Source organism: Caretta caretta, chromosome 5, assembly GCF_965140235.1.
Source record: "Caretta caretta isolate rCarCar2 chromosome 5, rCarCar1.hap1, whole genome shotgun sequence".
NCBI lineage: Eukaryota > Metazoa > Chordata > Testudines > Cheloniidae > Caretta > Caretta caretta.
This window is the reverse complement of record NC_134210.1, coordinates 54367019-54379449: the sequence shown is the minus strand read 5'-3', so window position 1 is coordinate 54379449 and position 12431 is coordinate 54367019. Positions and strand designations below refer to the sequence as shown.

Genomic DNA, 12431 nt, shown 5'->3' with positions numbered 1-12431 from the left:
ATGTACAGTAGTCTTGGGTACTAAAGGAGGGCTGCGGGTGTGGGACATAACTAAAGGATTAACAAATATTCAAGTCTCTCCTACCCAGAGGGGTTCAGTTGCTGCAGAAGTTTCGGTAGCGATGAAGCAGTCTCACTAGTACACTACAGACCGAGGAAGGGAGGATTCTCTGAGTACAAACCACTACAGAACTCTCCTGCACAAAACCTGTTTTCTCTGTCTTTGCACATGAGAGAGGATTTTAGTGTTCTATGGATTTAGAAATTCCCACATCAGCAGTCCATCATATATTGAGTATGGATGGAAACTATAATAAACTACTGAAATGATTGGTTTCAGAGTAGCAGCCGTGTTAGTGTGTATTCTCAAAAAGAAAAGGAGTACTTGTGGCACCTTAGAGACTAACCAATTTATTTGAGCATAAGCTTTCGTGAGCTACAGGAATGCATCCGATGAAGTGAGCTGTAGCTCACGAAAGCTTATGCTCAAATAAATTGGTTCGTCTCTAAGGTGCCAAAAGTACTCCTTTTCTTTTTACTGAAATGATTGTTCCTAACCATCTAATCAGATCCTTTAAAATATTAGTGTTGTCTGAAGAGTGGCATCCTATATAAAACAAACTGTAGGAGTGGGAGGAAAGGCTGCAGTCTAAATTGCACAGAGGAAAGTTTATGCATGAATCAGCATTAATTATTGCAGTATTGGAGATCATCTGTAATCCCATTGTCAGGCTCTGTGGTCAGCGTAATTACCATACTGTGCTAAGAACAGTCAAAGTAATCTCACTCCACAAAATGAGGTGCTTGGAGGAAGAGAGGACTGCAAATGTCTAAAGTAATTTTTTTTTCATACCTTCCATTTTAAATCTGTTTGTTTTTATTACATTTTCTGGAGATATACCAACCAAATAAATGAAAGCTATGTATTCATGCTGCATAATCAGCCATACTTCATCTTAAGTAACAAGAAATCTTATTCTCTTATTTGCAAGGGCATAGTCTACACACTTTCAAGCAACATTTAAAATATTTGGAGGTTTTACTTAACTTCTAGCTTGAAATAAATTATGGAAGTCAGCATTAAACCCACTCAAGTAAACATGTTTGTCCAGTGAACTAAGACTTACCCCTTGATCTTTTTGCTTATTACTATTATTATTCTCTCTTCAATCATTCCTAAAAAGATTTGCCCCTTCACCTACTAAGGTTATAAATCAATAGCATTTTTCTATATTAATATCCATCTGAAAATATCATAAAGCAATTTTTGGCACAAATGGGGCAGTACTTGTTTGGTTTGGTTTGGTTTGGTTTAGTTGGTGGATGATAATGGAATTTACCTTTGTGGGCTGGATGATTTGGGCAGAGGCCACTTGATCCTTAAGCCCTGTATTCTAGAAGTGAACCCTGGAAAGATGGCCAATTGTTTTTCGATTCCTATTGGTGATATCCTGTGCTCTTGTTGTATCTGTCTTCTTATATGCTAAAGCAACCCCTTAGTGCTTATCTTCATTCCAAACTGATGCTGGTTATTGGGAGAATTAAAAGGGTAAATTGGTTCTCAACTCTTCAGGTTTTTGAAGGTGTGTATTACATTAATTCCTACATTTTCTTGATTCCATTCATGGCCATTAGGTTTATTGGCATTCCTTTTAAATTTGTGAATTCTGTACATAGTGTTTGCGTGTGTGGGTTTATCTTTAATGAGTCTAAGAGAAGCAACAGTGGCACTTCACTCGGTGTACACCAGTTATTGTCTGAGAATTTTTTATTCCAGTAACAGCTCCAGATGAGAAAATCTTCCTAACCGTATTCTACATCATGAACCTGCTATGCAACTTTCACACGTTTTATTTTTTTATCAAGCTTTACTGTCAGACTCTGATATGACAGCATTAACTCATAAAAGTGCATACCTACTTTGACAGGCATTGACCAGCTTGAGTTGCACAGATTCACTTTAGTGAAGCAATTGCCTCCCTCTGAGGCTCCAATTTCTCATCTTGTCATGAATTCTGTTAAATTAACTTTGGATTGTAATAGGGAGGTGCCAGGAGAGAGACAGAGAGAGAGGGAGTACAGCTGGTATAAGCTCTGGAGAAAAAATATGTACCTCAGCTTTGTTTTAAAAAGAGAAGAATCTTCAAAAAGCTCTGGGTTTTTTTTTTTTTCTTCTTCTTTCAGTTTTAGTACCCAACAACATGTCATTGCATCTGAGCACTAAAAAGACTCATTTAGATCTTAATCTGCAGAAAAAGAAAAGCAATCTTTAAAATATCTAAACTGTGACTCAAATTGCAAATCCTGTGCAGCAGTTGTCCTATTACCAATACTCCCATGATGCAAAATAGTTGACATAAACTTGATGTATGGCATGCTTCAGCTGAGATTTTTCAGAAGTAAGTTTGTTGAGAATCATTGTTCACCAGAAAGAAAAAATAAAATGTGGCTTTTGTAATTGTGCAAATGAGAATATTTTTGCAAATTTTGCTTTTGCACAACAAAATAAAATAAAATAAAATTTGCATACATTGAGCTAAAGCACAAGGATTTTTCACACTTAATAACATAACTCATATTTTTTGTATTTATTAGCTGTAACTCATCTAGGGAGAACTGTCAGAACAAACTGCATAATGCAAACTAGAACTTCACAGCACTTGCACAAATTAAAACAGATTGTCTTAAAACATGATTTTAAAATAATTCACAACTGAGTTTATTTTCATGACCAAGTCAGCAATTTCTGAGAGAACTTTAACTATAAGGCACTTCCATGTTCTGTGAAGGCAAATATCTGATCTCAGATTCACATGGCAGATCTTGGCTAATATTCTTCTTCTCCTGTAGAAACAGAATATGGGAAAATACAGCACACAAGATGAGATCTCGATCTGAGAGTAGAATTTTGTCCCTACACCTTTTATAACACTGACCAAAAGTGTAATTAAACTGTTTTTTTTTGTTTCAATAATAGATAGACCAATCATTCCATTATGCGAATATAATTGAGGTGCCTCAGTAATGGGAAGCATTTATCTGTGTGATCTGTTCTTTCTTAAATGTCCTTAAAAGGTGGAATTGAAAATATCTAATGTTATTGAATATTACCTTGGATAACAATAACCGTCTAAATGTGGATCTTACAACTGCACATGCAAATCTCTCTATGATTGTTCTATATGCCTTGCTATCTTTATCTAGACATGAATACCTAGTCTAATGTTGGCTATGTGCTTCATTTTGGTATGTTTTGGAATGCACATTGAAGTTAAAAAAAATCTCCAATGTTGTATTTTAGGATTTTTCATTTACAAACTGTGAGTTTTGGGTCTCATTCTTAGGACAGGTCTACACTAGCACTTATGTCGGCAAAACTTTTGTCACTCAAGGGTGTGAAAAAACACCCCCCTGTGTGACATAAGTTTTGCCAGCATAAGTCATAAAACAAGCTCTCCTGTCAACGTTGCTACTGCCGCTGGTTGAGCTGGTTTTATTATGTCAACGGGCGAACTCTCTCGCATTGGCATAATGTGACGACATGAGCGATTTTATAGCAGCACAGCTGTATGAGTACAGCTCTGCTGCTGTAAGCTTGTAAGTGTACACATGGCCTTAAACAAATTGACAAAGCACAATTTGACAAATTAAGACAAGTGCAATTACACTAAGAAACGTACAGTGCAGTAACTATTCCCTGGATCTAGAAATTAGCTGTGGATTTTAGGATTAATCCCAAAAAAGCTAGGGAAAACATATAATTCTGATGGTATATGGTCATAGTTGATGGAGCGTAGTAAGTGCTCTGCTCAGTGTTACAAGTAGGGTGGTACGATGCGGTCCACTGAGCTCAGGCTCAATGGATTTATTTTAACAAATTAGAAAGGTGTCCAAAATCCTTCTGATGAACTGGGTGTGTCAACTTTCAAGCTGGATTTTACTATGTAAAAATGGCACATCATTAACAGTTCTGCTCCTCAGGTTCATTCTTTGTCATGTCTGCCGTTGTCAGTGACAAAGATAAGGTTTTACTATTTTTTTTTCTCCTGTTACCACTGTAGAACCAATACAGCTGTGGGAGGGTGAACTGAATTTCATTCTGATTCCTGCACATCCACAGAATTATTAATTAAGCTCTAATTGCAGAATCTAAATTGTTGGTGGTGGGTGACCAGAAAAACAGAACTAGGCTTCTAGATTTCAGACTGAGTTTGGCTGGCAGTTAGAAATAACAGGTGAAATCCTGTCCTGTTGAGATCTGTGCCATTGATTTCAGTGAGGGCAGGATCTCATCCAGCATCCTTTGTGGTTGAACAGAGAGCAGGTTTTGTCATTTGGAAAACAATAAACATGGAGCCCCTCCAAGTATTTTAGAGGCCTTTTAGCCCTCACCCCAAAGTCAACACAACTACAATTTGTTTTATATTTATCTCATTTGTCAGTGATATATAATAATGCCTGAGATCATGCTGCCACTGACTACCAGTGCTGCCTCCCTGCCACAGCTTCGGGGAAAGGGAGGAAATTGCAATAGTCATTTTTTTCCCCACTGTCTGTTTAAATTAAATTATTTGTAAGTTTATAACAGTGTGTAGTAAGAATTTTACAGAAATAACGCTTAGGAATTAATTCTCAGTTAATGCTTAAGGTGGAAATGCCTATATTCAGGTGTGCAAATATAGTTTGAAATGTCTCCCTTCTCCTGATCAACAGGAGGGGATGTTGATAGGACAGCAGGATATTGGAGGAGAAAGAGGAGAGGCTGCAAGAACACATGCTTGGCAGGATAAGTCTGCCTCCCTCCTTCTTGAGTCCTCTGCTTTCCCATTGGCTGGGCTGATGGCACAGGGCTAAATGGCTTTGATGCACCTCTGCCCCATCTGTGTAAACTCTCCTGAGATTTTTCAAAAGCCTCTTGTCCCTGTTAGCTTGGTGCTTGCAAGAATTAGGATTCAGAGGGATGTGGAATTGGCTTAGCATGTTTTGATTTGGTCAAAGATGCTTGTAAGGTGAATTTGTCAGGCATCTGTTGAGCCAACCTGCATCAACAGGAACTGGAAAAGTATGAACTGTGCAGTTGCCTGGATAATTTTGTAGGCATTTGGCTGAGTGATCACACACAGGGACACTTGCAACACAGGTCCTGAGCTTTTTAGGGTTAATGGAGTCCATCTGTCACATGGAGAGGCTGACATTTGACTCTGTGACCTTAAGGGCCAGCAGGAAATACGTGCCAGGCAGTAGGATAGGGGTGCAATGAAGCTAATTGCCGTAGCCCCCATGGCTAGTGCAGATAAAGGTAAGGAGAAAAGGACCAGTTCCCAGAGGTAAATGAGACCCAAGATTTTGCTGGTGGACCTTGTGCCTGTAGGAGAAGGGGACATGTGAACTCTTTACAGACTGAAAAGGAGTACTTGTGGCACCTTAGAGACTAACCAATTTATCTGAGCATAAGCTTTCGCTCTCCTTGTTTACCTCTATCCCGTATTTTAGGGAGAGGGAGAGAGAGAATTCAGAGGTGAGCTAAGTCCCGGGGGAGGCCGAGGAGGGTTTACCTTGAGTTATTGGTATATGGTGGGAGCCCAGTAACTCACTGTTAGACCCAGTTAAATGCCTCGTATGTGGGAGCAGGGAGTGGGTGCCTAACTCGACTTCCCAGTGATAAATTAATAAAATTGCAGCTGGTCACTTAAATCCATCCCTGTGTCTGTCGTTCACTCAATTGTATATCCTGATCAATGCCTGTAAATGTCTGCTCTCTACTATCCCGTTTCAAATTCCCAAGGTATATATGGCCCACAAACTTGCAGAAGATCTTTTGCAGAGCTAAGCAAATAATTTACAAACAACTCATGTAATGAATTTCCCCTTGTGAATTGTTTTGGAACAGGGAAAAAAAAATCACATTCACTTGAAATAATTCGCATTTCTTTTCCAGCAAATTATTCTCAGTCAGCAGAATATTTGTGAAGTCTGAATACTCAATTTTTTCTCTGTGCTGGTTACTCATGTAAGTCATGTTGTTATGGGTTTTGTTCCCTGATTGAATGACTTGCATAACCAATCATGTGCAAATGTCGTAGTACCTCATAGGTGTCTTAGGAGGATAAATCCATTAACATTCTTGAGGTGCTTAGGTACCTTGGTGATGAGCATCACAAAAAAGTCTATAATAAAATTGTAAATATTGCAACTGAATATACATCTTGTGCTGCATCAATTAGATACAAAAGAGCTCCACTCAGGGACCTGACTTAATACAAGGTTATTTATGTAACTAACCAATGCAGTGCAAATTTCCAATTATTTATTCAGTTACAATATTCACAATTCCCACTGTGTTGGCTAGAGGACCATCACAGCACAAATGGCAACATGCCAATTTTACAGATTATACAATTTGGAATTTGTTTTTAGCAAATATTGCAGCATTCAGGCTTAGAGTACATTTTTGTGAATACTTGCATTCATAAAACTCAGACTTTCAAATGTTTGTGGAAAGCAAACTAAAAGGAGTCATGAAGTTAATCAGTTGTTGAATGTAATTAACTATTCACGGACAATTTTTTGCACTGTTTGCTCAGTTCTAATGAAAGTACAGTGCTTCTTAGATGCTTTAGATCTCTGCTAATAACATATTTGAAACCAGTAGCACCCTGGATTAATTTAACTGCTATTCCAAGTATGTCAGTCATGAATCTGAGTAATCGATCATTTCAGTTGTATTCATTTTTCCCCTTTTTTCATTCACAGGATGCTCTGGCCCCTTGGGAATAGAAGGAGGAATTGTATCAAACCAACAAATTACTGCATCATCCACCCATCGGGCTCTTTTTGGGCTCCAGAAATGGTATCCGTACTATGCACGACTTAATAAGAAGGGTCTTGTAAATGCTTGGACTGCTGCAGAAAATGACAGATGGCCATGGATTCAGGTAACAGATGGAGTTGTGGTAGAAAAAAAAAATCTCCTCGACTCAGTTGCCAGAGTCATTTAAGAAACTGATGAAGATAAGTGGTAAACTAATAGCAGGATTCTTGTTCACTGTCATAAATGCATCCTAGATTAAAGGTGGGTGGGAGAGGATCCTAATTTCAGCTTTTTTGTGTGTAAAATGTACAAATCGTATATAAAAACACGACACACTCTAATAATCCATTTTAACTGTAAGAATCTTCTGTACATAAAAACAGATTCTTATCAAAGAGTCAGCTTTTCAGATATGCCACATCTCTGTTCATTAGTGCTATAGTAGCATTTAGCAGCAGCAGCTGTTGATGGACAGCCTTTGATACTTATAAAGTCATAAGCCCAATCCTGACATCTTTTTGCAGACAAAATTCTCATCTGCTTTACTAGGAATTTGCCCAAGAAGGGACTTTAGGGTTGGACCCTCTATTTGTGTCCTCTCTGTCTAGCAACATAACACACATGCCCACTTAAAGTAAGTCAGCGTGCATTATAGCAGATGCAGTGGTAACTGTTGTAGTTAAGATTGATATGTCTTCTATTTGAATCCCATTTTCAGATGTTTGTAATGTTCTCAAACATACCTTTGGGGGCTGAAATTCTCCATACTTTATCTCTGCCCAGAAAAAAATATTTTTGGAAAGTTGCAAATGGAAATGTCCACTCAATGGATATGGGATTTCATTACCATGCAAATTGTGTAGTTATTTACACAGGTGGATTCATGACTACACAAATGGCAAAGCAGTGGAATAACAAATCCAATGGCTATATGTTAAGGAGTAGTGTTTTAAGCTTGATATCAGATTTGTAGCTAATCTTAGCTGGTGATTTGTATAGGTTGTTTTTTTGTTTGTTTTTAATGATGTGTGTGTATTGGACTAGCATTTAGCTACTTTAACTATTTGTTACCTAATAAAGCTTGCTGCACGGCAATATATGTTACAATCCAATCTCATATGTAACATATAACAGGGGCCACTTTCATATTAGTCTCTATATGGTCTCATGTAAGTCAAATATGTAAAATATATGCTTAATAGTATTCACATGCAAATTGCATAGTTTTTGTTCCGTGTGGGATATTTTAGTTCTCACATTGACTCCCTGTGTTATTTTTGTGCACACTTACTGACTAGTAGGTACAATATATGTTCACAAGTGTTATATGCACTTTTCCTACTTACCTAAATTTCAGGTCCAAAATCTCTTACAGGTAAACATTTCAAAACCACCTGTTTCAGAGTAGCAGCCATGTTAGTCTGTATCCGCAAAAAGAAAAGGAGTACTTGTGGCACCTTAGAGACTAACAAATTTATTTGAGCATAAGTTTTCATGAGCTACAGCTCACTTCATCGGATGTGATATTTAGGAGCAAGGGAGTTTTTGAAAAATTTACTCTATGTTGTTTTATTATTAACTATTATAATTCCATAGTGAAAAAACAAACATCTTAAGTATCTTAAGATCTGTTTCCTTCCATAAAGTCCAGCAGGGAGTTGGAAATTCCTGAATGTACACATTGAGAAGGAAGGGGAGAGAATAAGGGAAAGGGAATTGGGCAGAAGTATGTTCTTGGAGTCAGAACCTAACTTAAAAGTAAAATAGGAACATGAAGTAGTAAATTGTCCTTTTAGGCTCTGCTAGCGGGAAGTTGTCTCTAGTAAATTATGGTGGGATTTTCTGTCTGATTCAGAGGAGGGACTTAAACTCAGGTTTCTCATTTCCTATATCAGTGCCCTAACCACTGGGCTGTTAGTTATTCTTCATGGGGCACTCTCTTTATATATTTTTTTCACAAAAAATATAGCAAGGTCTTTTGTGTGAAATTAAATTCTTGTTTTCCAGTCAGCCCTTCTAAGGACTGTAGCTTATAGGGCTAGCTTGCCTTCATTATCTTCACTGCCTTGCCTTCATTATATTCTGTTTCATTATATTCATCAGTAATGCAGGGAACCTATATCCTGTAAGACATTCATTTCAGCAGTTAGCATAAGGCTTGAGGCCTATGAACTTTGGCACAGATAAATGACCTAACAGTCTCCCGTAACTTTTGGGGAACTGAACATAGAATTTGCAAGGGGGAATTTTGACCATAATGACATCTATTAACCACAGGAACAGGAATCAACATCCACAGATGACTAACCACGAGAGTGCCGTGACAATGAATTGACATATATGATAATAAGTTGAGATCTTTGATATACTAACCCATAGGAGAAGAACACACCAACGTTAGTAAGGTGACATTAGTACCTTAGTACATTAGTAACATTAGTAAGGTGAGGAAATATAAATAAGAAAGAGGGGAAGAAACCCCTACTGAATATGCAGCAGACATAGTGGTGTCAGCATAACATATTATAAAAGTTGCATCCCAGCCTGTGGGTAGTAGGAGAGAGAAATGTAGCCCTTGGAAGGTGCTAGAATGATGGCCACTGGTGATGAGGGGGAAGGTGATGGTAATGAGGAAGATGATGGCTAACATTTCAAGTTGTTCTGCGAGGGATGGTGTGAGTATATGGAGGTTCAGATGTACTTTCTGTAGTATCGATCTACCTTACTCAGTTGGAGTGTTTGTGACTGTGTTAAATGTATGAATAAACTATTTGTAAATATAGAAGAGTTCCTACAGTGTGAGAGTTACAGCTGTGCACGTCGGGGTTCCCAACTATATAATACTTCAAATAACACTGGCCCTAATCTTGAGACAAGAACCTGACAACCCTCAAGGTGATAACTGGGAATTCTTAAGTAATCAATATAATTAATACATAACCTATAATCAGGCTACAGGACTTACCACAGTGTTACCAGATTTTCCCATTACTTTGGGGGTATGCTCATTTATTAGGGTTACTCTTCTGGGGGAGCGGTGTTCTGTAATTCTATTAATGTACTGCTTGTGTCACTTGTGTTCTCATACAGAGCTCTACTTTTCCCTCCCAATGGAACTATCCTTCAGGACCTAGGTTCCCCAGGGCTGGGTTCTACCAGCCCCAGAATCACACACACACACATTAACAGAGTGTGTCTGAGACCGTCGGATTAATCAGCACTCCCAAGCTGACGCCTTATATTTCACTGGACTCAATAGGCTGGGTCGAGTAGCATTCCCAAGCTGTCGCCTTCATATGTCCCAGGCTCAGCACATTCCTGTCCCCACTTTCACGTTACAGTTGTTCTGGTACTAACCCATTTGATAAGCAAACCACACAGGATTTTTGGGCGCTGCAGGGATCTTTATCTTAGGTACGAGGAGCGTTGCTGCAGAGCGAATAAGGAAGCCAAAAAACACCCACGGAAGGGGAGACGGAGGAGAGAGAGAAGCAACCAGCTTAATTATGAAAGTTATTTATTACCAGGTAAAAACCATAAGGGAGCCAAACAAACAAAACAGTTATAATATTAAATCTAACTTAAATTTGATTACAAAAGTCAGGTTTGGAAAACTATAACTGATCACATGAGAGAGAGAAAGACAGAGGGAGAGAGAGAGATGGGTTCTCACCGCTCCATGAACCTTGAATCAATTGGGGGTCCTAGCTGGTGGTGGTAGCTGAGGGTCCAGAGTGCTGGAGACAGGCAGAGCACCCCAGTACGATCAGTGAGAAGAAGATGAAGTCACAGTAGAACTGGTGCAGATGTTAGATACAGGGTAGGGGTTTTTGTAGGGAAAGAACAATGGTTCAAGGGAGAACATTAGATTTGTTTATGGGTAAACTGATGCCTTGAGGGAGTATACCAAAGTTGTTTTGTTCAGACTACACAATAGGAACTCATCGTTCCTGCAGTGGGCGGTGTTCTGTTGAGGGAACTGTGGCAAAATACCTTGTTCTCCTCAGCAGACTCAGTCCTTTTTAGCCTTTGAGACACCGGCTTGGGCAAGGCAAATCCTTACAGGTAGCACAGGGTCCAGTTATTCCTTTCCCTGATCAGTCCCTTGTGTTAGTTTTCCTTCCCTTCTGGGGCGGTGGAGTGTAGCCTCCCTTCCTCGAAGGGTTCGGTGTCTTGTTGGCCTTAGCCTACTGGTAGCTTCTCTCACTCTCTCCTCTCCCTTCCTTCCACGCGGGGGAGGGTTTAAAAAGGTCTCCACCAGTTGGAGCCAGCTGAACCTAATTAGCTCCCTAGCAACCCCTTTTCCAACTCAACCTTATTTCCCCCTGGTTATCTCCTCAGTGGACAGGGAGAGGCCTTTTAATCCCCTGGGACTAATTACTACCCCTCCCTTTTTTGTACCTGTTTGTCCTGGGTTTACCACAGAACTCACAATGGAATTAAGCAGCTTCAGTATTTTGGATACCAATAAAGGATTTATTACTAGAATTGGTCTGATAACTACTGAGCTGGGTATGTGCAAGCATGGGTTCATTAGCATCTGGAGCAGAGATTTCCCCCATCATGCAGTGCTTTCCTGCTTTTTTGGTCCCATAGTTCACTGTGGTTCTTGCCTTGGAATCTCTGTTCTCCATTCTGTATGCTAATGGAGATGCCTCCCTGTCCCATCTTCAATGCAAATGAGGCTAGGGGAGTTTTCTTAATCCTGTCACCCTTGTCCAAGGGGTTTAGGTGTGTCTCCCACTGCCTTTTCATTGCTTTTTGTAAATCTTTCTTCTGATCGGCTTTGGTTCAAGCAGAGTCTGGGGGAGAGGGGGTCCTTTGTGAGTCAGACAGGTTGGATACTGCGCCCTGGTTCCCCAAGGACACAGAGTGACAGATAACACTAGGTAGTGTTATTTCTATCCTGTTCAGATTCTTATACAACTTTTATCACAATGGTATTTAAGTAATGTGCCTAGCCTCTCTCACATGTGAGTCTTTCTTACTTTGTCCCTCCATCTCCCCCTTGCACTTAGAATGAACGGTGGTCATGTCTGTGGTGATTCTTAGAAACTGCAGCAGTTTATCTAGAGTCTTGGAATAGATCCCATCCAACCATTCTTCCTGGGCATAAATAAGGTTCCCTGCAGTTTACTATGTGTATTTTCAGAAAAGACATTAAAAATTGATGTTTGGTGTGAACATTGAGAGCTGGTGTTGCATTTTCTAAGACTAGAGATTTTCCATAGTTTCATTATAGCCGGAGCACTAGAGATAGCTATAGTTAAGGTTGCCTGAGCATTTCCATTATAACCTGTTTTCAGTCAGTCATAACATTTTGAAACTTTCACTTACTGAAATGAAATTTTCCAGGGCTTATCTCTGCCCAAGGGTAACTTCTGTTTTAGCACCTGAAGAAAAATTGTTGAGCTACTTTTCAGTAGGGGGAGAGTGGAAATAAAAATACATTATTCCTCCCCTCCCCCCAAAAAAATCTTGCAATGTTTTTCTGAATACCTTTAGTGCTAAAATAACTGGGGATAAAAAAAAAATCTAAATTGGGAAGGGAAATAGTCCTTGACAAGGAGAAATGCCTTTGAGGTTCTGCTGGAAATTGGTTTTGATTTCTTAGAGATATG

At 39.2% G+C, this 12431-nt stretch overlaps 1 protein-coding gene across 1 annotated transcript in view; it reads left to right on the top strand.

Annotated features, from left to right (window-relative positions):
* The window catches only part of EDIL3 (EGF like repeats and discoidin domains 3), a 389385-nt gene that overhangs the window by 249840 nt on the left and 127114 nt on the right, over nucleotides 1–12431 (top strand). Inside the window, exon 6 of the mRNA XM_048849644.2 lies at nucleotides 6753–6934. Within this exon, the coding sequence (XP_048705601.2) occupies nucleotides 6753–6934 (182 nt within the window). The remainder of the gene's footprint in view (nucleotides 1–6752; nucleotides 6935–12431) is intronic.